General features: G+C 50.9%; 4 protein-coding genes across 4 annotated transcripts; 3 read left to right on the top strand and 1 right to left on the bottom strand.

Annotated features, from left to right (window-relative positions):
- Window positions 1–944: 944 nt before the first annotated feature.
- On the bottom strand, window positions 945–1,906 carry BGZ61DRAFT_445895 (P-loop containing nucleoside triphosphate hydrolase protein). The gene has a single exon (XM_046245148.1). It carries the CDS (start codon window positions 1,867–1,869, stop codon window positions 1,057–1,059), a length of 813 nt encoding a protein of 270 aa, XP_046108988.1. The 5' UTR covers window positions 1,870–1,906; the 3' UTR covers window positions 945–1,056.
- A 3,656-nt stretch (window positions 1,907–5,562) lies between these two features.
- BGZ61DRAFT_344128 (pectin lyase fold/virulence factor) lies at window positions 5,563–6,564 on the top strand (the record flags this gene model as incomplete). The annotated part of the gene is made up of 1 exon (XM_046239667.1): window positions 5,563–6,564. One exon carries the CDS (start codon window positions 5,563–5,565, stop codon window positions 6,562–6,564), a length of 1,002 nt encoding a protein of 333 aa, XP_046108987.1.
- A 2,973-nt stretch (window positions 6,565–9,537) lies between these two features.
- BGZ61DRAFT_344070 (uncharacterized protein) lies at window positions 9,538–10,913 on the top strand (the record flags this gene model as incomplete). Its single annotated transcript, XM_046239660.1, has 4 exons — window positions 9,538–9,900; window positions 9,969–10,199; window positions 10,249–10,533; window positions 10,593–10,913. Coding segments are annotated over 4 exons (1,200 nt in total), but the record flags the coding sequence as incomplete, so codon positions are not given.
- Window positions 10,914–12,146: 1,233 nt separating this feature from the next.
- On the top strand, window positions 12,147–13,813 carry BGZ61DRAFT_445893 (Pyruvate/Phosphoenolpyruvate kinase-like domain-containing protein). Its single transcript, XM_046245147.1, has 6 exons — window positions 12,147–12,320; window positions 12,448–12,571; window positions 12,630–12,758; window positions 12,841–13,063; window positions 13,216–13,332; window positions 13,426–13,813. Exons 1-6 carry the CDS (start codon window positions 12,250–12,252, stop codon window positions 13,584–13,586), a joined length of 825 nt encoding a protein of 274 aa, XP_046108985.1. The 5' UTR covers window positions 12,147–12,249; the 3' UTR covers window positions 13,587–13,813.
- The last annotated feature ends 8,644 nt before the right edge of the window (window positions 13,814–22,457 follow it).

The raw sequence follows: 22,457 nt of genomic DNA, 5'->3' as shown, positions 1-22,457 counted from the left end.
CAAAGATGGGCAAAGGTGGGCAAAGATGAGTAGCATGGACTAAAGCAGAATGAGTCCAACGTCAGAGGACTGCAACCCAATTATAGGCTTCTACGGGGGGTTCGGTGCAATAGGCTTCTTTAATAGCTTTGACAAAATTGTTACGGCCGAGCGAGAGTCGTGCGACTTCAAGACAAGTGGTGCTCGGATTTTCCCACGTTTGTTCAGGTAGTTCTAGAGTGCTGTCAGATGTTTGATGGCGCCGGCGAGGGATGGCTCACACCTGTTCGAGAAGTGAAGGCTAGGCAGGCGAAAAGGTCAGTGATTTGTGCCTTTGAGAACGGGAGACGAGCGCCAGTATTTAAATAGATGAAGAAGAAGAGACCATGTTCAATTCTGTAGGCAGAAGGGAAGTCTGGATATGCTTTGGCTCTTGCAATGTTGAGCTTGTTTCTCCCGTGTCGTCATTTTCATGTCATGCTTGGGGGTGATTTCGGAATGAAGGGGCCGAGAGTATATACTGCGTAATGGAAATCTTGGACGCCTGATATTGGGTGAGCATGGTCGGCGATGCACCAATTACCTGCACTATGGCGGTGAAGTCGAGGTGTCGGAATACTTCCAGGCATATCTCTGGCGTTAACAGGGCAAAAGTGTGTCTTGTAGCAAGTCGTTGTAATGGCTAAAACGGCTTTCGTATACCCGAAAGCAAAGATGTCCGGAAAAGCCATCTGTTTTATGTCTTGGGATGGGCTGTACCAAACTTCCGTCTGGTTGAGCTTGCGATAAATCTTGTCAGTGAGCAGATGTGAGTTGGACAATTTGGCCAGGAATGCCTCGGAGGTTAGATCTGTACAATAACCTGAATATATTTCCAGTCAAACCAGGAAGCTTAAACATCAAGTTTGAACATCAGATGCAGTGTCGTTTCCCGTCGACCATACACCGTGACGCTCCTTGTTCTTGTGATATACCGCCTGTACTCACCTCCTTAAACCGCGTTCCCACTACGCGATCTTTTGGTGAAATATCTTGCTCGTTCATCTTTCAATCCCCATAGACTATCCATGCCAGCAACTAATTTCTCCTCATCACTGTCCACAATCCCACTCCGAGAGCAACTACGCCCACCACCCAGGGCATCAACACCATCACCGCCTTCGTTATATGCGACTTGATCTTTTTCGCCATCTTCTCCTTGAGCGCCGCCGCCTCATTGACCCGAGGGAACTCGAGGTCTGGCACCGGCTTGTCGAGGAACTCGCATATGGGCTCCCATCCTTGTCCCATGCGATACACCAGCAGCTTCTCTGGTGGTACCATTTCCTGCAGTTGGCGGTAGTGTCGATCGTACACCATCCGCGCGTTTTTCCGCGCCTCATCTACATTCCTGGCGTCGAAGAAACCGAGGATTGCTTTGCGGGAGGCGACGCCCGTCTCGTATCCGATCAATGGCTCGGCGTAGTCGATGGCCAGGTCGGCTCTGAAGCTCCAAAGCTCATCAAAGACGCTGTTGTAGCTTTTATACCACGAGTCAAAGTCCCGTACGACTAAGAGCACCTTGGCTTCGGGATATACCTGGATAAGCTGCGTCGCAAATAATGCAGCCATATCGGTACCTGCCTCACAGGAGCCGTACAGCTCGTCCCATTCGTCTCGAGTAAACGGCTTTCCACTGTAGGTGGGCAGAACCGGGAATGTTGCATCTGCCGCACGGTTGATGACCTTCCAGTCGTCCACTGAGTCAATGGCCCTAATGCCGTGGTGCACATTCTCGTAGCCCAAGATGGTCAGCGCGTCGGCGATGGAGGCGGATCCTGTGCGAGGGAGGCCCAGCGCGAGGACCTTCATTTCGCGCTTTGGCTCTGGCGCTGCGGTTGAGTCGACCATGTTGACCTTCTGTCCTTGCAATTGTTAGACGTGTGCTTTTGGCAGATTGGCCATGAACCTACAATTCAGGATTCCATCTCCTTATGTGCGCAAACTTCTCCCGCGTCTTTCGGGCTTAGTTGTCATCAAGCTGAACCGCTAGGGCGTCAAAGTTCCAAGTCGGCTTACACTGCCTCGTTCCAGACCGGTCCATGCGAACCGTGATTGGTACAAGCGTGTGAAGGTAACATGGGGTCGTGGCTAGTGCTCGTCACTCACGAACGCTAACGGCCCGTCGCAAAAGCGACAGATCAGTGGGCGAGATCCGACTTATCCGTTCCTGAGGTATCCCACACGTGTACTCGGTACAATGCAATGAGATGATATAACGGGTGGAGAGGGGGGAAGACGTCCGGTTCTTGGCCGGACCGATACGGTAAAAATTATGCTAACTCTTCAATACGCCAGGGCTGTTATCGGACGGCAACATCCACTCCAACTCACCGTCTTTGGCAAATAGTAACAGCGGTTTGGATGCAAATCCAAGCTTGATCATGCCTACTTCGAGGCCCGGGAGCGAGATATGAAGACAATGCAGGCCCGCAAAACAGACTCGCATATAGACATTTTGTTACAGACAAGCTACGCAAGTCTCTTTGCCGACGATGCAGAAAGCTCACCATCAGGGGGTAGGCTCTTTTCATTTAGAAATCACTTGTTGATCCACTACATCAGTCAGCGGATCTTTTTCACGAGGCAAACCTCTTTCGGGTTTAGAAAAGACAATGGCACGGCCTCCTTGATCCTAACGCCATAGTGAAATTTGATTCGGCTCTGGGGTTTGGCAGAGAAATTGAGAAATGCAAAGAATTCTCCGCTTGATCCGTCAGCACCTGGCGGCCCCTCGGTTTCATCTCGATGGCCCTCTTTCGGTTAGCTTATATCCGACCGAATGCCGACTTAGGATCATGTCGCCAGCTTGAGATGAGGTACCCGATGAGCATTATGCGGGTCTTTCAGGATGCTCCAATGTTAGAGCGAATAGCTTACGTCGGCCGGGCTGCGCTCCAAAGCGCACATTCCCTTAGTATCACAGTACGCATAGGTGTTCAATTTGTGGCAACAAGACAAACAGTGACTTGGAGCATCGTCCACAGTCTTTGTAACCTTGAATGCGCCTTCTTTTGGGGAAATGGCTAGAGACGATGGCTCATGTACTATCAGCTGGCGAGGATCTCCGGGAGAATGAGAAACGCACGATGAGGATTGTCGCAATCATCATCAGCGAGGCCGATCTGGGCCTGGATATTCAGAATGAGATGGATGACGTCAGAAGGGCTAAGAGAAGGGCTATTGCAGTCATTCGTTTATGGGCGCAACCCTTTGAAGGTGTTCACGTTTTCGACATCATGGGCATTATTGAGGCCGGTCTAGATCTGTGTGCTGATATGATGTAGCAAAAGCTCAATTACGAGATAATATGCAAAGCATTAAGCATATTCCAGCGTCGCCCAAATGATTTTCCACCAGTGTCCATAGTCCCCTTCCCTACTGTATGAGCTGTGATATTTTCTGGTACTAGGTGTAGTACTAAATATGTGCCCCTACATTAGGAGGTGCAACCTCTATACAGCGGGAGTCTCTCTTATGATATTGAGCAAAGGTATAAGAATATATAACAAGTCCATTGTCCCCATACCTTGCTCTAACTCGAGGCTTATTTCAGAGCTATTGTATTGTATTTCTTATAGTTCCAGCGACTGTTGTAACATCTCTGTCGGTGACCTCGCCTCTTACCCTAAAGCCATTAACATAGTCAACCGTGCATCCCTACCGTGCATGTGCTCCCAGGGCATTCACGTGAGAGGATGTACAACGTCCGATGATTGAAATTTCTCCGTTTGAGTTCCGCCTCTGTTGAGTCCTCTTCGATTTCTGCTGGTCATGAAAGCGGGGCAAACGGACATGTTTACGTAGATCCCTGTCCGGGGGCGATTGTTTCTATTTTGGCTTTTCACGCACGTTCCGATCTGTATCAGGTTATCCGTATTGCCAGCAAAATGTTTTCAAACGATGCGAGTCTTCCTGAACACACGTTGTTTGCGAATCCTCAGATGATTGCCAGCGTCTACGGCCTCTAGATTCCTAATAGGGGCCGGTGTGGACATTCCGAGTGCGGGGCTGGTGATGCATGTACCGACGGCAGCTAGACAGACATGCCTGTCCAAGCGGGAGTCCGCCTTTCATTGTCTAGTCTCGTTGTACACTGCTGTAAATGGAAAGAGGTTGGGATGTTGGGGGGTTGGGGGCATGCCTGGGTCTTGCGGCGGGAGTCTAGTCGATCCAATTCCTCCAAGGAGGTCACGGCATTCCACCTGGAACTGACAGTAGAAGCTCGGGGAATGCAACTATTACTAGGTAGAGTCTTCACAACGTAGCAAATAGCAGGGGTAGAGCTGCAAACCCGGGAATATGGACATTTTTAGATTCGGTACCACGGTGAAGCTGTCAACATCTTTGCTAATTCTCAGACGTCGTCGAACCAGCGGCCTCGGAGCATTCGCGTCCTGACTCCACGCCAAGCCCATGCCAAGTCCCTCCCCACACGGGAGCTGCAGCCATCTGGTCAAAGCCGAGATGGGCAGGGGCAGGATTACGACGTACCGGCCACAAACAGTACGCGGAGCATCAAGTCCCGGCCCACGCAGTAGATTTGCTGGATGGTATGGTGTTCGTCATGGGCTGTCCCCGCTATTGCCGACAGGGATAACCTCAATATGGGGGCCGGCCGTTTGGGGACAGGCGTTTGGCTTAGGTCATCTGCCCTTGTCGATGGCTTCCCTTGGGAGGTTGCATTAGGGGCGAAATGTCGGGGCCCTCACCTGACAGGGTAGATTAAAGGGCGGTTCTCATCACGTAGCGTCAGCAGGAACGCGCGGCCAGGACGACGTTCCACAGGGCTACCAGTATTCGCCAATTCTGTTGAGACTGATGAGGCTATGTTGTGTTCCCGTGCTCTATCTGACATTTGACAGCACGCATCATCATCCGCGTTGGCGGGATCGTCGACGGTTCTAAATCCTGTTGCAGATCGGCCCATAAGATCTCTCTTTAGACTTAATGTACTTAGACTTATCGCAAATAAACCTGGAGGCGCTTTGTTAGCGGCAAACGAAACTCCCAATTACCGTCCGCCTGGGCATTCTCTTTCTGGCTGAGGCGGACCATCCACTCGGGTGCGCGGCACAATCCCTGTTCACAGCCAAACCGTCGCCTTCGTCACCTGGCCCCAGTCCGTTTCATCCCCTGCCCGCTCATCTTGCCAGAGCACTCTCTCAGCCGCCTCCGTTTGTGCGTACACCGTGATTCTTTTTACCGTGGAAGCTTCCTCATGGTCTAGACTGACGGTGAAATTTCTCATTTGTGCAACTTCTCCCCCGGGACTTCATGTACCCCATATTCAGAGCCCCAACCGTGTAAGTGATGGCATCCACCTATCAGAGACTCCTTCACTCTGTTCACGACTTCGACAACGGGACGACATCTCATATATAAGTGCCCGATCACGGCCATGTTGTAGTTAATTCCTCACTTCCATCTCCAGTTCTCTATCTCTATCCAGCTTCTTCATCTTCAGTCTTCTTCTTGTGCCTTGCTTGCCTTTAGGACTGGTTCCGAACAACTTTACACCCAAACGACATTCAAATCGCAAACATGAAGTTCACCAACGCCATCCAGTTTGTCCTCATGGGCCTGGCTACTGCCCACCCCAGCCCCACTGTCGAGGAGGATGCTACTCACGTCCTGGATAAGCGTGCTTCCATCACCGAGACCTGCACTCTTGGCTATGCCACTCAGAATGGAGGTACCACTGGTGGCAAGGGCGGTACCACCACCACCGTGTCGACCCTAGCCCAGTTCACTAAGGCTGCTACTGCCTCTGGCTCTTATGTTATTTACGTCAAGGGTGCCATCTCCGGTGCCACTCAGGTTAAGGTCCAGTCTGACAAGACCATCGTCGGCGCCTCTGGCTCCTCCCTTACGGGTATTGGACTGTACGTTAAGGATCAGTCCAATGTCATTCTCCGTAACTTGGCCATCTCCAAAGTCAAGGCTGCCAATGGTGATGCTATTGGCATTCAGGCCTCCACCAACGTCTGGGTCGATCACTGTGACCTCTCATCCGATATGTCCAACGGCAAGGACTACTACGATGGCCTCCTCGATATCACCCACGCCTCCAACTACATCACTGTGTCTAATACTTTCCTCCATGACCACTATAAAGCATCGCTTGTTGGCCACTCCGACAGCAACGAGGATGAGGATACCGGCTATCTCAAGGTGACCTATGCCAACAACTACTGGTATAACGTCAACTCTCGCGCTCCCTCTGTCCGCTTCGGCACTGTTCACATCTACAACAACTACTACCTTACCCTCGGCTCTACCGGCATCAACTCCCGCATGGGCGCCCAGGTCCGTGTCGAGTCGACCACCTTTGAGGACTGCAGCGATGCTACCGCCATCACCTCTGTCGACTCTGACGAGGACGGCTACGTGACCGTCAGCGACGTCTCCCTCGGCGGCAGCACCAACGACGCCCCTGCCGGTTCTTTCAAGGCCTCCTCCATCCCCTACAGCTACACCAACTACGGCAGCAGCAGCGTCAAGAGCAAGGTTTACGGAACTGCCGGCCAGACTCTTTCCTTCTAAGTGTGGAGCGTCTCTGTAGTGGGCTCTTGCGACATGGCTATAGGTAGAGTCCATCTCAATTGCAACCTGACTGTCAAATATCGGGCAATGTTTGCAAGCTTCACTTTATTCTTGCGGTGTATATATTCTTCTTCTTTCCTAGTTTCGTTGCCCATGTCCAGCCGTTCTTGTCGAAGTTGTCATAGCAAAATCCAAATTCCTTGGCCTGCAGGCCCAACACATCTGAGAGTTCCAATGCACAACCGCGACTGCATCGAAGCCTGAAGTTTAACTCCACACAGCATTTGATCAATTAATGCCAACTTTAATACGAGCAAATTCTTGATTGACCGGCGTCAGATTTCAAGTCAGGCGGCTGAACGGGTGGCGCTGTATTCAGTGCTCTTGGAGTCCAGCCTGCCGCATTACTAGATGAATGTATGCATATGCGTTAATGAACGCGGCAAGTCTGATATTTTCACTGTGTGTAGAAGTGTTTTCTGTGGTGCAGAGGACGGTGTAGATAATGATGTGGAAAGGAGAGTCATAAACACGTCCACGTATGAAATACGAAAGAAATTCGTAGCTGCGTGGCGCACGATTAAAGAAGTATCAGCAAATCCTCATCCCGCGTATTTTCAGGCGTCCCGGTGGTGCCTGATGGCGTTTGTTAGCGGTTGTGCCACCTAAGCTAGAACGCTCAACAGCGACATCACGGCCTACTACCCCGTAGGCCTTAGATATGCTACAGAGATCTTTGCGCCTTTATCCTTTGGCATAAATCCAGGATCCTGGAGGGGCCAATTCTTACAGGCTTTGTGAAGGGGCATTTTCAGCTCATGTGCTGTCTGGGCCGTTTTGTCTCAAGTTCTGCGCTGTGCTGACCGCATACGCAGTGGTCGAGATGGATTGTGACACAGAATACGTCTTGTTTTCTACCCAAAACCTCCCGTGTTTCACTCGGAATGCCTCGCAAATCAGATGACGGTGTTGTTTACCGCCATTCGCGGCGGTCGCCTGGTGAGGCGGATCAAAGCGCCGCAAAGTGTCAATCAGCCTTGCAGGGCAATGCCAGAGAAAGCGCGAGTTGACCTGCCAGCAAGAGTGGCATTTCCGGCAATTGTGTTTCCGGGGCGTTATTGACGCCCAGCCCCTAGCTTATGCTTAACCCCCCGGCGGATGACCAGCTCAATCTCAGCTTCGCAGTCCTTGCTATGACTAGAAACAGGCGTGCGGGGATTCTTTGCTTTAGGCATGATGGTGGCGGAGCCTTGCTGCGTAGTAGCGAATCGTTCAGGCCAGCCAGCCCCTTACATAACTAGCCCATTGTCGTGGCGTTGAGAGGCGCCGGCTTAGCTGTTGCACGCAGTTGCTAGTGGCTCTGGGAGGACGGTGAATTGACACTTTGGACGCCACTCGGAATCCGGATACACGCTGACCGACGGTCTGTGGTGGCTGGGATTAACGCCAGTCGAGCCACATAACCTAGCATTAGCCCGTGATAGAGTTAGCTGGCAGAGCTAAGTTTCTCAGCCGAGTCGAGACCCTATAAGGCTGCATATCAAGATTATATTAGGCGTCAGTAGCTGGGGCAGGGGCGCTGAATAGCTGGGATGCCAAGACAAAAGACCGCCATCGCCTTCAGCTGACGGACGGCTTGAGGCAGCTGAATCAGGAGCTATCCATATATGGCAGCCTATGCTGCGCACCATGTCCGTACACCACCTTTTCTGTTTTTCTCAATCGAGTTCGGCATTTGGATTGTTGTTTACTCCAATCTGAGCCCAACCCGCGTCCAAGATGGTATGCGTACGAAACTTGTGCATTGCCGCACTGGTAAGTGTGAGCTTGGTGTTGGCTCGGTCCGATGAGCGCAGAATCAGAGACGCCCCCGTCACGACGACCCTCGCCAAGCCGTGGGCCTTCAAGAGAGTTCCCATCGATCACGCCGTGCACCCCAGACAAGATACATCAGTCCCGGACGAGCCTGCACCCACCGATGTCGCAGAGCCGACGGACTTGAGTGACGATCCAGTACCCAGCGACGCACCTGAGCCAACCGACGTAGTTGATGATCCGTCGCCCACTGATGGGGGAGATCCATCACCTACCGACGTGATTAGCGATCCGTCTCCTACGGAAGCGGAAGATCCGCCGCCCACTGATTCAGCAGACCCGTCACCGACCGATGTTGAAGATCCAACAGAAACCGGCGTTGGACAGGAACCGTCAGAAACTGACGGTGAGGACCCGTCGCCTACCGAAGGTTCGTTATCTCCACCGCCGTCAGCTAGTGAGACTGAAGCCGCACCGACGACTCAACTCGACGATCCGTCACCGACAAGCGTTGAAGAACAGTCGCCGACGGCCGTTGAAGAAACGTCGCCGACAGACGTTGAAGAACTGTCTACCACAGACGCTGGAGAACCATCACCAACCGCTAATGAAGATCCCACAGCCACTCAAGATGCCACGTTTTCAACCGCCGCCGGAGCGGAAACCCAATCCGAGACTGAAGGTCCGTCACCAACCGATGCCGAGGTTTCCTCGCCGCCTGACACTGAGGCTTCCTCCGCGGCTAACACCGACGCTCCGTCATCGGCAGACGCCCCGGCATCAACAGACGCTCCGGCATCGACAGATGCCCAACTATCTTCAGCTGCTGACGAGCAAGAACCAACAGCGACCGAGACTGGCAACGATAAGCCGGAGGAGACGACCCAGTCTGATGGCGATAGCCCCTCGAAGACCGACTCTAATGACGAACCCTCAGCCACTTCCGATGACAATAATGAGCCCACGTCCAGCGATGATTCCAGCAATGACGACAAAGACAAGCACAAGGACAGCAGCACTGCAGGCGGTGATAAAGGCTCCAAGACTTCCTCTTCATCCGGATCCTCGGAAACTGGGGACTCGGGAGGTGGAAACTCAGGGAGTGGCTCAGGACACGCCGACACTGGCATTGTTTCAGTCGATCCCGAAGATGGCGCCGAGTCCCGGGCACGAACACCGCCGGATATCACTACCCCTGACCAACACACAGCCGAGTTCCAGGCCAACTTGCCCGACACGGCCATCACTGGCGTGGATGCTCAAGAGGTCGTCGTCATGGAGGCCGTCATGTTTGACTACTTTGTCGGCAACGATCCCGCCCCTGCCGATGCTGGTAACATCAAACTTTCCTCCAATGTTTCTAATTGTAAAGTTGAAGTCCAAAAGCGGAGTCTGAATGGTGTCTTTTCTCGAGATCTGAGGAGCAACTGCAATTATGTCAAGTCGCTGGATTTTGATGTCTATTTCAACTACATCAGAAACACGACTGATAGCGAACGCCCAAACAATCTGGGGGACCGGGTGGAAACCAGTGTAAGAGTCACCAAGAAACAGAATACCATGGTCAGGAGATAACTCACCTCTCATAGGTCACACGTCTAAACGACGCCTTCGGTCCCCTTGGAATCACCTTCAACTACAAGAGCTATCAGCAGTGGGCGCCGCCCGATTCCGGTTCCAACAAAGACTGGTCAAAGGTTAAACAGTCCGAGGATCGACTTCAACAGTGGCAGACGCAAAGCCACACCGGAGACATGATGACGGTGAATGTTTGGCTGGTCAATGATCTTCGAGGCAGTGACAAAAAGGAACTGAATGGGGTATGTTGCAGCTTGAACCTGCCCAATTTCATGACTCACAATTTTGCAGTACGCCTCTTTCCCGTGGGACAAGAAGGGCACCTTGGATGGCATTGTCATGAGGGAAGACCGCATCAACAAGGATGATGTCCCCAGCTTCATCCACGAGATCGGCCATTGGCTTGGGCTCCGACACACCTTCCGTGAGCCAGTGGACAATACTGTCGACGATTGCAAGGCAGCAGATGGCTTAATCGAATCCAGTGTTACAAGTGGTCTCCAAGATAAAATGTTTTCTTGCAGCCAGACAACCTGTGACAGTTCCAAAGCCAGGGACATCATCAACTACATGAGTGTAAGCACCCGGCCATCATCCATCTCACTATACACAAGTTGACTCACTTTCCCGTCTAGTTCTCGCCGTGCCGCGGCAAAACCCCCGAGGACGGCTTCACCACTGACCAGAAGTCTGCCATCTACTCGCGGGTGCTGAAATACCGACGTGGCTACAGGGAGGGAGAGTGCACAGCTCAATCCATCGACTCGGGGGAAGCCAAGAAGATGAAGAAGCGTTCGACTATGCAGGACCTCGTGGATGGGCAGTGTCCCAACGTCGGTGCTGCAGTGCAGGATTTGGAGGCCCAGCCGACGGCCACCAATCCGGGCGCTCGTTTTACCTCTGGTTCTGTCTATGCGCTTGCAGCTGTGGCATGCTCACTGTTCATCATCATTTAGAGCGTTCGTGTTGGTTAGACGAGAGCATTATGCCGTGATTTCAGCGGGTCATGGATTGGAAGTATCATTCTATTGAGAGATTGGGGTTTAGAACAGGATTATGTCCGATACGGCCGTTTTACGTTAGCATCATCCTTTCTAGTTTATTCAAGGGGATGTCTTGGCGACTTACCATAGCATCATGGCACGAAGGGAACGAGACAGAGAGAATGGGAGCAGCCTCCAATACAATTGTTTACTTCTCCGCTATCGTATTATCGATCGATTCATGAATTCATGCGCCGTGACCCTCTTCGGGATCTTCTCCAGCTCCTTGAGAGTAATCAGATTAGATGGCTGCGGATACCACACCAAAAAACCACCTCCAATATGCTTTTTGGTCTTTGTAGGCTCGAGTATGAAGAATCTTCGGGCGTGAATCTCTTGCAAGATCAGGTTGAAGGCATCGAACAAATATCCCTCTTCGGGCAAGCCAGAACACATGTACCCCCACGCTGCAGTTGATGGAATGCCCAGTTCTTACCGGTACATGTCACGGGCAGAGGATTCTTTTATTCCACTCCCATACGTGCAGTCTGCAACGCGTGTGGAAGCATTTGTGCATCTGACCTTGGCGATGAGATCAAGCGTCGGGGCTCGGCACTTAAGATGCGAGCTTTACCCCAATCTTCCGGTTGCCAATGGCGGTTATCCGATAACCGAGGCCAAGCACAGCCAGTATCTCACCGGATTATTGAACTATCTCTCGAATTGCGCTGTAACCTGGACATCCGCCATCGTAGACATGCTTATCCGTGACTTTTCCGACTGGGGGAGGGAATTAAACAAAGACGTCAACTGACTTCCGCGCACATCAAGAGCGCAACCCACTAAAAGTAAAACCATTACGGGACAGAAAAAATAGTCTCTTCGCACGTCGTCAGGAATTCCGCAATTCCACCGTCGGTTCCCGTCATCTCAACCACTGTCTTGTTTTTACATATCCGGGGTCCGAGGTATCCACTTGAAGGTAATCGGCAAAACCTGTTGAACCGCTAAAACTTGAGAAACTGTCAAAACAAACGGCTCCAATTGGGAATGTCATCCGCTAAGCGCACCAGTCGACAATCTGAGTTTGGGTGGGTCAATTGCCAGAACGCTGCGTCATAAAACTCCGGTTATCGCTCTCTACCCCGCTCGTTTTCTAACTGTTCGCCATCAACATTGGAGGTGAGTTTTAAACTTATTTGAAGCTTTTCAATTACTGACGTTCTATCCTTTGGGCAACTCTGTAGATAAAGAAGCACGCAGACAGCAACGCTAACCCAAAAAACTCCATCTCCGTCACATTCCGAAAATGACGTTCGAGACTCCGCTCGGCAAGGCCCTCCAAGGGGGACCGTCTACACAGTTTGGGTTCTGGCTCACGTTAGTTTTCCCAGCGCTGCCCCTACACTACAAATCAGAAAACCATCACCGGTCTTTTCGTTGAACTCTGGGGGGCTAGTTGCGGCCTGGTTTGTTGACAGTAGCTGATACCTGTTTCCTTCATTAGGCTTCCCAGTGCGCCTGTTGCTCGAGTCCTTCTCCGGTCGGCGTCGGCTTCTCCCTTCAATAAATTCAGCTGGGTACTGGTTGATGCTGAACACGGATTGATCTCAGACAAGGACTATTATGAGGTTTGCACAATTCATAAACGACGCCCATTGATTTCAAAAGAGCTAACACGTTGTTTAGTTGTCTACCGCCATCGCCTCCGAAGGGGCAAGCCCCATCATCCGAGTCCCTTGGCACGAGGAATGGATGATCAAGCGCGCTCTGGATGCTGGCGCCCACGGTGTTCTATTGCCAATGTGTCATACTGCGGTACGTCTGAGCTGTGGCGGTTCATCAACTGTCCAACCCCTACTTTTGAGTGCAGTTACTGACATTGCTTCAACCTCTAAAGGAAGATGCAAAGCGTATTGTTCAATACTCCAAGTACCCACCACTTGGGTCACGAGGATATGGGCCTATGTTTTCTCCCCATTCTCTCCCCGGAGTCACGGGAGGCCAATATGATGACGGAGCCGATCAAAGTTTGATGGTCATGGTCCAAATTGAATCGAGATCAGCCTTGGAGAATGTGGAGGCAATTGCCAAGACAGATGGTGTGGATGTCCTCCTGATTGGTAAGTCTATCCTGATTCCTGTCATCAAGAGCCTATATCATAACCGGAGGATGATATATCACCTTGGGAAGACGGGTCAGCCCTAGAAGTGCACGGCAAAGCATTGAAATTATAGGTTCTCCATCTCAATTTCTTACTGACATACTATTTAGGTCCTTTTGATCTTGCCAAGCAGATGGGGGTCGTTCGGGGCGGCGAGGAACATGAGGCTGCCATTCAAACGATTCTAAAGGCCTCCCACGCTGCAGGCAAGAAAGCGGCCATCTTCTGTAAGTTTCCAATCCCTCGACTTCGAGTAATAACTCGCAGCTGTCTTCCATTTCAATTACATCCCGGAACATTATCTAATTAGATTCTTCCAGGCACCAACGGTAGTCAGTCTCTCGAGCGAGCTAGCCAGGGCTTCGATATGGTGTCAATCATCACCGACCTAGGCGCCGTCGAAGAGGGAATCACTCAGACCCTGCAGATTGCGAGTGGAAAGGGCACGGAGGGAGGAAAGGAGCAACGCGATCAATACTGATAGAATTTAGAGTATCTGATGGATCCGTTACGGTCAATTTGATCGATGCAATAATGTTCGTATTGATGATGATGATTATGATTGCTTGTCCTCGTCATCTGGATCGGTCGGAAGAGGGGTTATCATACCCCCCTTCTGACTAAGGTCCGGATATCAATCTATCAGAGGTTTCGTTATACAGGGTCATATTCCAACAGTATCCAATAAATCACATCAGACTTCCTGGCTTCAATGTGTATACGGAATGATTAGTAAATCGCACATCTGTGTGTTGATCACGGAATATGTAGTGACCCAGACATATTGGGGGTCTTTACACCCACTTGTTTGTAGCTGGTCTAAAAACAGCGTTATGGCGAGCTTTGTCCTAATTGAACGTGCTTCCTTGTGTTCGGGATTCGGGAGAATTGCACCCGACTTCAGTGGAGCCAGTTTTAGCATCGTGAAGGGTCGGTCCAAATTATTCCCTGCGAGTGTGGGGCTCCTCCCGGGATTCCCGTAAGATGCTTCTTATTAGGGCCTGATCGGCCAGAGGATTATGATAATTCGAATTAAATGTGGATAGGGTCCACAGATACATCAGACTTGCACAGCGAGGCCGATGTACTATCTTGAATCCCTTGTGCATTGTATGGCCTACTGCCTTCCTATTCCAGAATTCTGCCTAATCTCATCTCCAGATCATCGTAATCCAGCTTCGAGTGGGATTATCTCGTGGCTCGGATTATGATAATTCGGGCCTATTTTTCGGCTTGAAGAAGGAAAGTTGCCAAGGCGCAAAGACAGTATTAGTTTAGCCCCAGAAGATACATCTGGACGCTTGCATAACTCTGAGCCCCAGTGTATTGGTCATTTAGTGCCGGAAGTAGCATTTTGAAGAGGAAAGGTCTTAATTTTGCCATTTCGAATTATCATAATCCTCTGGCCGATCAGGCCCTTATTCTCCAGCACAAAGTAATACTATTGATAACTTCAGTGTTCACTGCTACTATATAGATTTGGGTTTCCTTTTATATTGAAATCGTAATGCTGTGAAACTGACATCTACACAATCCGGTTTCTCACTTCACCACTGGCTTAAACCACACTCGCAATTAATAATGTCGTCCGTTTATAATTACCGACTTGCAAAAGGCCACAAGACTAGGTTCAAAGTGTAAATCGGGCAGCTCATATTTAAGGCTCAACACTTTCTATGCTAACGGAATATCACATTATGACTGCTTGTCGATTTCCAGGTCTTGTGCATATCTTCAACAGGCTCAGCATTTGGGTGTGGTTCGGAGCAGAAACTATTATGGAGAGTATTAATTGCAAATAGATTCTTCCATCGATTTGGTTGTTCATTAAGTAAGATAATCTTCAAGCGTAAATAAATAATCAACTCCTGATATTTATACCCTCCTTGGATAATGGGTACTATCGTCATACATTGAGCAATTTGACATCATCAACTCTTATTCCATGAAGCTCTGCTCTGCATCTGGCATAATATCTCCATACTTGTTAGCAGCCTAACCGCTACGCGGACACCAGGGAACAGAGCCCACGGCGTCATCGAGTTGGGCTCCTATGATGCCGGCAGGTCGAGTCCGTCATGGTTTTCAAGAACGACGGCAACTACAATGACGCCAAGGTGGAGGAAGGGTACGTCTCCCGGATGGTAAACATCCTGGACGATAGCAACCAGGCCAAATTACCCGAAGTGAGTGACACCAAAAGGGCGAAAAGAAGGATGAAAAGGGGGAGACGAAAGGCGACGCCCGCCAACAAGAGTCGATAAGCTCACCGTCGGTACCTTTGTATTCGAATGGGGCCGCCCCCAAGGAACAGGAGGATCTCCAGACTGATGACACTGAAAAGCGGAAGACGGGACGCGTGGCATCAATCAAACCTCAAAGCCAGCAACTGACTAGGGCACGCACATTGAGACTAATGAACGGTTCGACCGGGATTGGCGGGGGACTTGCGTGCTATTGCTTTTTGACTGTAAATAGGGTTATCACGATAGAACAATTATCAAGGCGGTGGCTAGTTGTGCTTTATCACATGCAAGGAAACGACGCTATTAGATGAGGATGTAGTGGACATGGTTGCAATCCCAGAGTCACAAGAGTTTCATTCGGATCACAGCATGGCGCAACGCAGGGAACGAGGATATGACCAGCGATTTGTTCATGTCATTTTTTCATACCTTAAACCCCTATATCCAGACATATGAAATAAAAACGGCATCCGGCCAAATAATAAAATAAATCCTCCGTACCATTATCAGTGGGGGATAGGCTCTCTGATCGTTCTGTTTCTCGAAAAAAGACTCATTGATCATAGTACGAATCTTAAACTGGAAGACGAAGAGAAGTGAAACCAACGCTAAAACCGCTGCCCACGCGGCCCTTAAGTTAAAGACCACTGTCAATCTGGTTTGGGATGTTCGTCATCGTCCAATCGCCCCACTCGCGGCAGGTCTGAGCGACGATTTGGGGGATCTTGAACTTCTCGACCTTTTCCGGGTTCGTGAGGAACTGGATCAAGAGGCCGGCGGAGACGTGCCAGGCAATGTGGCAGTGGAAGGGCCAGACGCCTGAGAAGCAAGCTTGTTAGCGAGAGAGAACCCGAGAGAGTCAAGATCAGGGGTAAGTAGCGCACCCGGGTTATCAGCGGCGTCGAACTGGATCACCACATGGCCTAAGGGACGGACCTGGATGACATCTCGTCGCTGAGGGTTATTTCGGTTGACGATGGTGCCGTCCCACGGTCCACTGCCCTCGTTGAGGATGTACATGTTGAAGCCGTGAAGATGCATAGGATGGCTGCGTGTCGGTTGAGTTAGGATGGTTCTTGTCGAGAAATAAGTCAACTTACGCGATGGGAGTGTTATTGATGACATTGACTCTGACACTCTTGGCCTTGCCAGTATTCCTCACGTTCCACTGCTCTTTAAAGGTATCATTTCCAAGCTTGGCAAGCAGCAGGGTAGGGCTGTTGTAGTCTACGCGGAAGTCAACACCATCAAATTTGAACAGGGTGATGTTACTCCCGTTGTTGTAGAAGTCGATCCCGAAGTCATAGGTTAGTTCAGGGGCAGGTAGGGGCAGCTTCATCAATGGGATGGTCTTGTTCAGGTCGTCGTTGGCACAGGTGCCGGGGTCAGGAACATCCCAGGGGGTGGACTGGGGCTCCTTGGTCTGGTCGGCATTGTCGTAGTAGACGGCGGCCAAGGCGTTGGGGTTGGAGGCCAGACTGCAGCGGGTAGAGATATTAGAACGCATCCAGTAGGCGTCAAGCTGGCCGTTGGCCTTAACCAGGACGTCAGTGCGCTGACCGATACCCAGAGTGACGACCTGGGTATTGTAAGGCTGGACCTGAACGAAGTCATTGGCGATGACAGTCATATTGTGACCGTCGATAGAAAACCGCTGTAGGGCTTCCGCGCCTGAATTAATAAGACGCAGACGATGGGTTTTACCACGTGTGAACTTGAACTTGGAGAGGCCAGCCTGGCTGTTGCAGAGGGTTGGGTCATCTGCAGAGAGCGTAGAGCAGTTGAAGTTGTTCTTTCCGTTGATGAGGTTGTTCTGTGAGAAGACTAAACCGCCGTTGGGGGTCATAACCTTTTCGACAATGTCATAATACTCATCGTGATACCAATCACTGAGCATAATAGGGCCGATATCAATATCATAGTCTCGCTTATCACGAGGACCGTGGATGACCATAGGACCGACAAGACCAGCGGCGTATTGAGCAGAGTAGTGAGAGTGATACCAAGTAGTGCCATACAACTCAGCAACGAACTGATATGTAAAGCTCTTGCCGGGGGCAATAGGGCATTGGCTGATGCCAGTAACACCATCCTCCCAGGGCGTACCCGTCTGGAGGAAGCCATGCCAGTGCAGGCCAATACCCTCATTGTCGATGTTGTTATGGACAGTCACTTGGATAGTATCACCCCAGTTGGCCTCAATAGTAGGTCCAGGGAAGGCCCCATTAATAAGGATGCCAGACAGCTCGTAGCCATCAGGGGCAATAGTACCCCGCTTGATAGTGAAGTCATACTTCCTGATGACACCTGTGTTGGGATGGGTCTTGTAGTAGTTGCTGTAGCAATTCAAATTGCTCCAAGGATATCCATTTGGGGTGGGGTTGTTGGTCATGAAGTATGGGAGTGTAGCGGCACTAGACGTTCCCAAGACAGACTTGCTGTAGAGGGAGGTTATAATACTTAGCATTATATCACTATATAGGAGAATAGATAAAAAATAAGTGATGAACTTACCCATTGGTTTGTAACTGGCTTAAAGCTCCTCCAAGAGAAAGATCAGAGTAGTTGCCCGAGTTGAGAGTAGCCCGAGAGTGCAACAGGGAAGAGGCCCCCCCGTGAACACTGGCGGCGTAGCTCATTTTCAAACGAGTGAAAGAATGGAACGATCGACGAATCCCAAAGAGTGTGGGCTGAGGTTGCTGGAATAAAACCTGTAATCTTCACGGCGGGATCCCACGGTCTTTATCTGTCGTGTGCTCGTTCGGAAGCAACAATCAAGGCGAGCCAAAGAGGCTGGCGTTCTAAGACCCAGGCATAGAGAACTTGCCGAATAGCCGGGCCCAATTCCTACTACCACCCCACAGCTCATCTCAAATCAAGGCGTGATGGTACGTAGCTGGGAGCTCGGCCGAGCTCCTAGAGGCAATCCCTGAACATGAACCAAGTACACAGGTAGATAGGCGGAGGAGTTGTTGAGCGGGACAGCCTAAATGTGGCATATCAAGCCTAGCTCAGGTAGAGCTGAAAAGCAGGCTGACGGTTAGCACACAAAAAAAGCCACCCGTGAAGACACAATGCCGCCTATTAGGCGGCTGGATTCTATCTCATTGACCCATTTTGCAGTTTGCATTGCCCGAAGTTGTACAGGTGGCTTCAGCCTTAGATGCGGGCGTAAATAGAAACAGCATCGGCAACCAGGGTCAGGGGACCGAAAAGGATCCGTTGAGACCTACAGGGAAGGCCCACGGACATGGAGAGTCCGTGTTAACAGTAATTCTGATGGTGTGCCCCGTGGTGGTGGGAACTGTCGGATCGCTTGAGCCGTTCCTGTCACTAAGTAAATCAAGGAAGCAAAGTGGACCCAATAGGAGCTCTCGCCTGGTGACTCGAATGCGAGCAGGATCCGCGTTGGGTGAAATCCGCCCTCACCCAGGGACTTCTAGTCCTGCAGACATGACCTAGCGCCAAGTCATCACGTATCTTCGGGCCGTTGCACAGACACACATTACACGTAGCGCTAGAATCTGGGCTACGTGTGATTTAGGTATGAGGTAATCGAGCGTACGCCCTACGCCAGGCCGCCCTGGCCCCTTAGCACTGTTCGCAAACGGTCGGTACCGCCACTGGTGGTCGATCTAGAGTCCGGGGCCTAAAATGCCTATTTGTAATTAGCGCGGGTAGAGGATATGTAAGGCACAGGGACGGCCCCAACGTAATCTCACAAAGGCAGAGTGGCCTTTATTAGCCATTCCGAGAGCCTTCTGTAAGCCTCTTATCGCATTCAGCAGCCCCCAACAGCTTCCACCTTCAGCGGTCTATGGTTAAGATGCCTGGGAGAAACGGTGTGTACCATCTTCGGCATCTCAACCGGTCGGAATCAATTGCCGTTGGACCTGGAACGATTCCAGGGTGGTGCGTGTGATCGCACTGTGGCCTGTTGGGTGTAGTCGATGCACGCCGGCACACTGCAAGTGTCAGCAATTCAGCCCCAAAAATACAGCATCCCACAGCAAATATGGCACAATACTCCGTAGGTGTGACAATGACGGCATGATGCAAGGCTCGCTTCTCGCTCTTCACTGCCAGCGAAGCAGTAAGCAACCAAACGGCAACAGCAAACCGCCAATATGCCACTACTGCCTGCCAGGGTAGAAGAAGAAAAAACCACCAACTTCTGAGGCGACTTAACCAACCCTGCATGGTGTTGGGGATATGGCGTCGGGATCCTGGTATCTTCTGCGAGCTGGGACCAATCGCGGCAAAAGAATACATGAGGCCTTTGTCCTGCAGACGGATTGCAGGCAATAGTGGCAGTCGGCAGTCAGAATCCCATCGCTATCACTCCTAGTATGCAAAGATGACAGAGCTGGAGAGGGCGGAAACCTTATGAAACCAATAATCCGTCCACTAGTGAGCCGCCCGCAGCTGTCTAACACCACCAATACGACCTCAGGACCTCGTATCAACCTGCAATATATGCGAGGCCACGGGTGTCGCGGCGGCATCAGCCTGCATGTCATTCAACCCTCGGACCCAGCGCCACAACTGGGTTTGTGGAGGTTGCTGGACACCGGCATGATGCATCCTCCAGCATACCGCTAGCATCGCGCTTCCACATTCGAGCTGTGAGCTCAGCCACAGCTCGACTTCGATCACCGAGATCACAATGGAGGAGGTAGAGCGACAACTCTGTCCGCGGTAGTCCGGAAACAGGTTGGCCACTGGTTACGCATTGGGTGCTGACAATCTTTCCTGCGTGCATCTCTCGAAGAAGGAACTCTGCAGGTCCGATAGCGCAGGGGTTAGGTCATGGGATTGAAACAATCACCAATGATGCCTTAGATTGGGAGAGGAGAAGGGGCAACATTCGAGGCGGAGGAGACGGCAATCATGCACTTCACTCGGAAGGCGCACAAATGATTATTGAGACATTCCTCACATTCCCAGCGGTCTTACATCTTGTGAGGTTCAAGGATGGGCTGGCTGTCTGATTGCATAGAGGAGATAAACCCAGGCTCAGAGCGTTAAGCCATTGGATCATGGGTGCTGGCTTCCTCGGATTGGTCACTTGGGGATCCCTAGTGATCCGGTCTCTCAAGACCGTGAGACCTTCTATATCAAGGACTTCATTGCAGCCTCTATGATAAAAAATGCATCTTTGTATACAGGAAATGCTACGAACCCTCTGTTAGATGGAAATCAAGAGTTTGACACATCCAATGCTTCCCTTCCATCAGACGCAACAGTATATCATGTTACAACGTTTCCTTTCCAATCTCTGGATAAACCAACTAGTGATGGATTCAGTATTCCCTAGAGTTTACATGGATCTTGCTTATTTCGAAGTAATAATCTGACTTGGTCTTTGTCTCCGTACGGATGACCGCACGCAGAAAAAAACACACGACCAGTCGAAATAACTGGGCAATCTTACATATCTAGCGAGACGGGATGAAGTTACTTTTGTACTGATCGATGGATTGACCCATTTGAGGATTAAAATCGATTGAGCCTCTTTGAGCATATTGGTGACTGCTAATGAGCTGCCAACCTTTTTATACAACAAGCTGGCAATGCAAGATACGATCGACGGCGGATATTTGTCGATGTATCGACTGTGTCAGGTCAGGCAAGCCTGGTAGTTGAGTGGGCATGGAACGAAGTAGGTCATCGAGGCTAGCCAGTTAAACTTCATCTTTGATCCCCGACACGCTTCTGCAAGATTTCGGTTCCCGAATGATACGATCCGGGTCCCACTCTTACGCCTTTCCCCGCAGACGGCATTTTCAGGGCATCAGCAAGTCACTATTCGTGCTTCAGCAAGAGTGATGCGAAGAAGGCGGGGCGTTTGCGTTTGGCTTTGCAGTTTGAGGCCAGCAACTAGTTACAGTGGCAGAGCCGATACGAGAACCTGTCGTCGGCACAACGGAGGGGCGGTACTCTGATTGAACAGAAATGACGATGACGATACTACCATGCAGCATTTCACTGTGAATTCACAATACGAGATTGAATTGGCCGCCTCTGTCAAGCCCCAGCTATGACACGACCTTGCGTCAATGCAACCAAACCTCGACACACGTCTGTGGCCTGCTTTCTAAGCGAGACCATTACTACGTGAGGTGGTCAGCATCATGCAGGATGATCCGCCCCAGTGCCAACTTCAAGCACATGTGTCACTCTTGATGCCCGGCAGTCCAGCGCGAGGAATTTTGCTTGCGCCGGCGAGAGCGAGTAGTCCGGGAGGCCGGCCGCCGTGGATGACTTCCGCAGATTCTACAGCACCTTCGCATTAGCCCGTGACGCTGGGTGCGAATCCGGGGTCGTATACGCATCTGCGGCTGCCCAACGATGGTCGTGGTGACTTTGGGCCAGTCGTGTCTCGCCCCATCACTCCGTACACTGCGGAAAAATCGAATTTATTCGGTGTTCAGAAAGGCCATGACGGATCCTTGCGGCGGGTAGCTCCGCTTCTTTTCGGTAGCAGCACTGCCGTTTTCTGGTGCCGTTTCCACTGCCTCCAACTAGATTGTCGGTTCTGGTTGATCGTCACGCCTTTTTATTAGTCCAAACCGAGCAATTGGATCAATTCACGATGCCATCTTTCTTGGCCTCATCTGTCGGTATTTGGATTTGACTCATGAGCTGCTTGATCATACTTGTAGTCTTGTTCGACACCTCAGTAGACCGTAGGGTATCATGGCCACCTTCGTGATCGTAGTCCAGTCATTCGTCACAAAATTCGGCCTGCTAAGTACCCGCGGGCAAGCTTGGTGGGATAAAGGTTTTGTAAATGCGACAATCAACCACACGTTTCTGTAGCCCGTCTCTGTTGATAAACCATGGGTTCTGTACAAGCTAGCTCTTTATCGCGAAATAAGGTGCGAGTTCGGGGCATATTACCACAATACTGATGCGCATGCCATGTGGACCATGGGGGTCAAGTTGTGTGTAGAATCAAAGGTGTCTTGTCTATGGATAAGTCGAGCAGATGTCTTATATATCGGTAAACTGCTCAGCAGATGCCTGGCTTGCCAGGCATCCCAAGGATACGGCTAGCTGCACGCACCAAATACCGACGCCCCTTTGCCGTGCCATGCTTTTAA

Source organism: Ilyonectria robusta (genome assembly GCF_021365365.1).
Source record: "Ilyonectria robusta strain PMI_751 chromosome Unknown BGZ61scaffold_4, whole genome shotgun sequence".
In the NCBI taxonomy this organism is placed as follows: domain Eukaryota; kingdom Fungi; phylum Ascomycota; class Sordariomycetes; order Hypocreales; family Nectriaceae; genus Ilyonectria; species Ilyonectria robusta.
The sequence above is the reverse complement of the archived record's forward strand: the minus strand, read 5'-3'. Positions and strand labels throughout refer to the sequence as shown.

Bases quoted from the DNA above. Each gene is read 5' to 3' on its own strand.
- BGZ61DRAFT_445895 (XM_046245148.1), bottom strand. From the start codon at position 1,869: ATGGTCGACTCAACCGCAGCGCCAGAGCCAAAGCGCGAAATGAAGGTC.
- BGZ61DRAFT_445893 (XM_046245147.1), top strand. From the start codon at position 12,250: ATGACGTTCGAGACTCCGCTCGGCAAGGCCCTCCAAGGGGGACCGTCT. The intron at 12,321-12,447 runs GTTAGTTTTCCC...TTCCTTCATTAG, and splicing joins CAGTTTGGGTTCTGGCTCAC to GCTTCCCAGTGCGCCTGTTG. The intron at 13,333-13,425 runs GTAAGTTTCCAA...AGATTCTTCCAG, and splicing joins CAAGAAAGCGGCCATCTTCT to GCACCAACGGTAGTCAGTCT.